At 35.9% G+C, this 2,621-nt stretch overlaps 1 protein-coding gene across 1 annotated transcript; it reads right to left on the bottom strand.

The window, feature by feature from the left end:
* Positions 1-342: 342 nt before the first annotated feature.
* LOC132125042 (guanylyl cyclase-activating protein 2-like) lies at positions 343-2,621 on the bottom strand. The gene is made up of 4 exons (XM_059536256.1): positions 2,352-2,621; positions 2,024-2,173; positions 1,857-1,947; positions 343-1,037 (listed from the first exon to the last, which is right to left on the bottom strand). The coding sequence occupies exons 1-4, from the start codon at positions 2,547-2,549 to the stop codon at positions 916-918; spliced, it is 561 nt and encodes a 186-aa protein (XP_059392239.1). The 5' UTR covers positions 2,550-2,621; the 3' UTR covers positions 343-915.

Raw genomic sequence — 2,621 nt, 5'->3', positions numbered from 1 at the left:
TGCACACTGAGATGTACAATTGGAACAGGAGAAAACATTTTACATTGAAAAACACAGCACCTTTACAGTATAATAAATATTTAACAAAACAAATCACAAAAAAAGGAAGATTCTTCCATAGGCATTAAAAGTTATTACAAACAAAGTACACACATTGTATATGAAATGTTCGCCACTGTAATAATTGTATATAATCATTCATTTAATAATATTAATATTTATACTGTATTATGTTATAAACTTTTACTTAATTCTACATTATTATGATAATAAAAGTATTATAATAAATATGAATATATGAATATAATCTGATTATAGCATAATTGTGGGGGGAAAAAAACATGTTCATGTTTTTACATAAAAATGAATTAGTTTAAATACTAAAATTACAGATGTATGAACATAAATAAATAATATAGACACACTGTTTATGTTATGGTATAAAATAATCACCACTTGTAATAATACTGTAAAAACAAATAAATATTCATTTTGATAATTATATGAATTTACGTAATATAATATCACAGGGCCTGCACAGACCTAAATAGTCTGATAATAACATAATTGTGAAATATATAATAATAATAAAAAATTCTTCTTACATAGAAAAGGATATAAATGGGTTAAATAGTAAAGCTGACTGCAGATCATAATTGAAGTTCCCTCTATAAACATATGATCCATGCTTTTGATGTCATTCTTGGGTAATGACGTATCAGCATCAGCACCACACCAAGAAGAAAATGTCAGCCGCTTTTACATGTGCAGACTGGTGTTTATGATGAGGCACGTACAGAAGGCAAATATTTTCTGACCTCCATACCAGGTCTCTCCCATTCACAGCCCCCAACATTTGAAGGATTATAAAGGTCACGCAGGTTTTGCCCCATGGGGGTTGACCTTATTGAAAACTCATGTTTTTTTCCCCCAGTTTTCCCTGAACCAGCCCCGTGCATTAGTGTCCAGTTTTAAGAGGTCCATAATCCAGTCATCTTTCTGTGCCCCTTCCATGAACTCTGACAGAGATATTTGACCTGTAAATGAAGAGGAAGATTCTTTAATGAATTCCTTCATCAACCCGACCCAACCCCTCTCTCTCTCTCTCTCTTTCTGACCACCAACGGGCTTAATTTAGCAACAGTCTAAGCCTACACATATTTAGGCTGCCACACATGGGATTATTATATAAGGCTGTTTACTTATTGGCGTGGTCCTGTGGAATTTTAGAAAGTAAATATCCTTTTGACACACCCATACGTTTATTTACTTTGTCTATCAGAGTCCAAAAGAGTAGCTAATATTATACCCATTAAAATACGTATACCCATAGTTGAAGATAACATGGTTAAAGGTCATTTGATTGAAATACAACAATCTAAATGGTCAATCCATCTTCCGCGCTTTGCTGTTGGATACATTATATGACCAAAAGCCCTTTAGTTGAAGTAACGACCAATCTTCATGTATACAATGACACTAAGAAAGGTAAGAAATATACTGAGTTTGCTGTGGAAGACCTTGAATAGCTTTCACTAAGCCCGGACCAGAATCCCACTAAACAGCTTTGGGATGAACTGAAGGGCTGTCTGTAAGCCAGACCCCATCAACCAACATTAGCCCTTGACCTCACTGTTGCCCTCCAACAGAAGCAAATCCCTATATAGACAGGCAACATCTAGTGGAATGCCTTCCTAGAAAAGTGAAAGCCCTTGGGTCGAAATGAAATTTTGAGCTGTTATGAATGTGTTGTTTAATGTCTACCTACATTTGGCATAATGATAGCTGTTTACCCCAAGATATCACCTGTTTTAGTCTTTAACGGTTTATTTGAGAAAGGGAAAAGAAGCACTTACCATCATTGTTTTCATCCAAAAGTTCGAATATCCTGTCGCAAATGTCGCTGGGCGTCATGTGGATGTGGTTTTTCTTAAGTTGGCAAATTACCTAGAAGCAAAAAGCGAGAAACCCATTAGAGGAGGAAATAAAAAAAGATGAGAACGAGACTCCAGACCACTCTTACCTTTATAACACGTTTGACTTCTTGTCTGTCCAATTTTCCACTGTCATCTCTGTCGTAGACTTTAAAAGACCATTTCAGTCTGTCCTCCAGTTTTCCTCTCAGAACCAGGTGGACTGCTGCTACAAATTCCATAAAGTCTATAACATTATCCTGCAAATAGACACAAATGATTTCCAACTGATCTCATGTGCAAATGATCACAGATTATGCATAGAAATTGCTACTTTGCAATCAGCACTCAATTTTGAAGGAAATGAGAAACTTCCATTTAAAATTTTTACAAATTAGTTATGTAAAAATAGTTAACCTTTTCAGCTCTCACACTTACCCTGTTTGTGTCAAAAGATTTGAAGAGGGTTTCCATGTACAAAGCCTCATCTTCTGATGTGCTCTGAACTCCGAAGATCTTGCGGAATTCATGAAGATGCAGGGCTCCGCTTGGGCACACTGTCATGAATTTGGTATAAAGAGGCTGGATGTCTGCTAGTTCCACTTCCTCATCTTCATCGCTTTGAATTTGACCCATCTTTGTCTAAAACTCACAGTGTCGATTGTATGAAAATGGCCACGATAACTGAGGCGAAAGTGCTGTGCTGCA

This window comes from Carassius carassius, chromosome 43, assembly GCF_963082965.1.
Source record: "Carassius carassius chromosome 43, fCarCar2.1, whole genome shotgun sequence".
In the NCBI taxonomy this organism is placed as follows: Eukaryota; Metazoa; Chordata; class Actinopteri; order Cypriniformes; family Cyprinidae; genus Carassius; species Carassius carassius.
The sequence above is the reverse complement of the archived record's forward strand: the minus strand, read 5'-3'. Positions and strand labels throughout refer to the sequence as shown.

Bases quoted from the DNA above. Each gene is read 5' to 3' on its own strand.
- LOC132125042 (XM_059536256.1), bottom strand. From the start codon at position 2,549: ATGGGTCAAATTCAAAGCGATGAAGATGAGGAAGTGGAACTAGCAGAC. The intron at 2,174-2,351 runs GTAAGTGTGAGA...GTCTATTTGCAG, and splicing joins AATCTTTTGACACAAACAGG to GATAATGTTATAGACTTTAT. The intron at 1,038-1,856 runs GTAAGTGCTTCT...CTTCATTTACAG, and splicing joins TTTGGATGAAAACAATGATG to GTCAAATATCTCTGTCAGAG.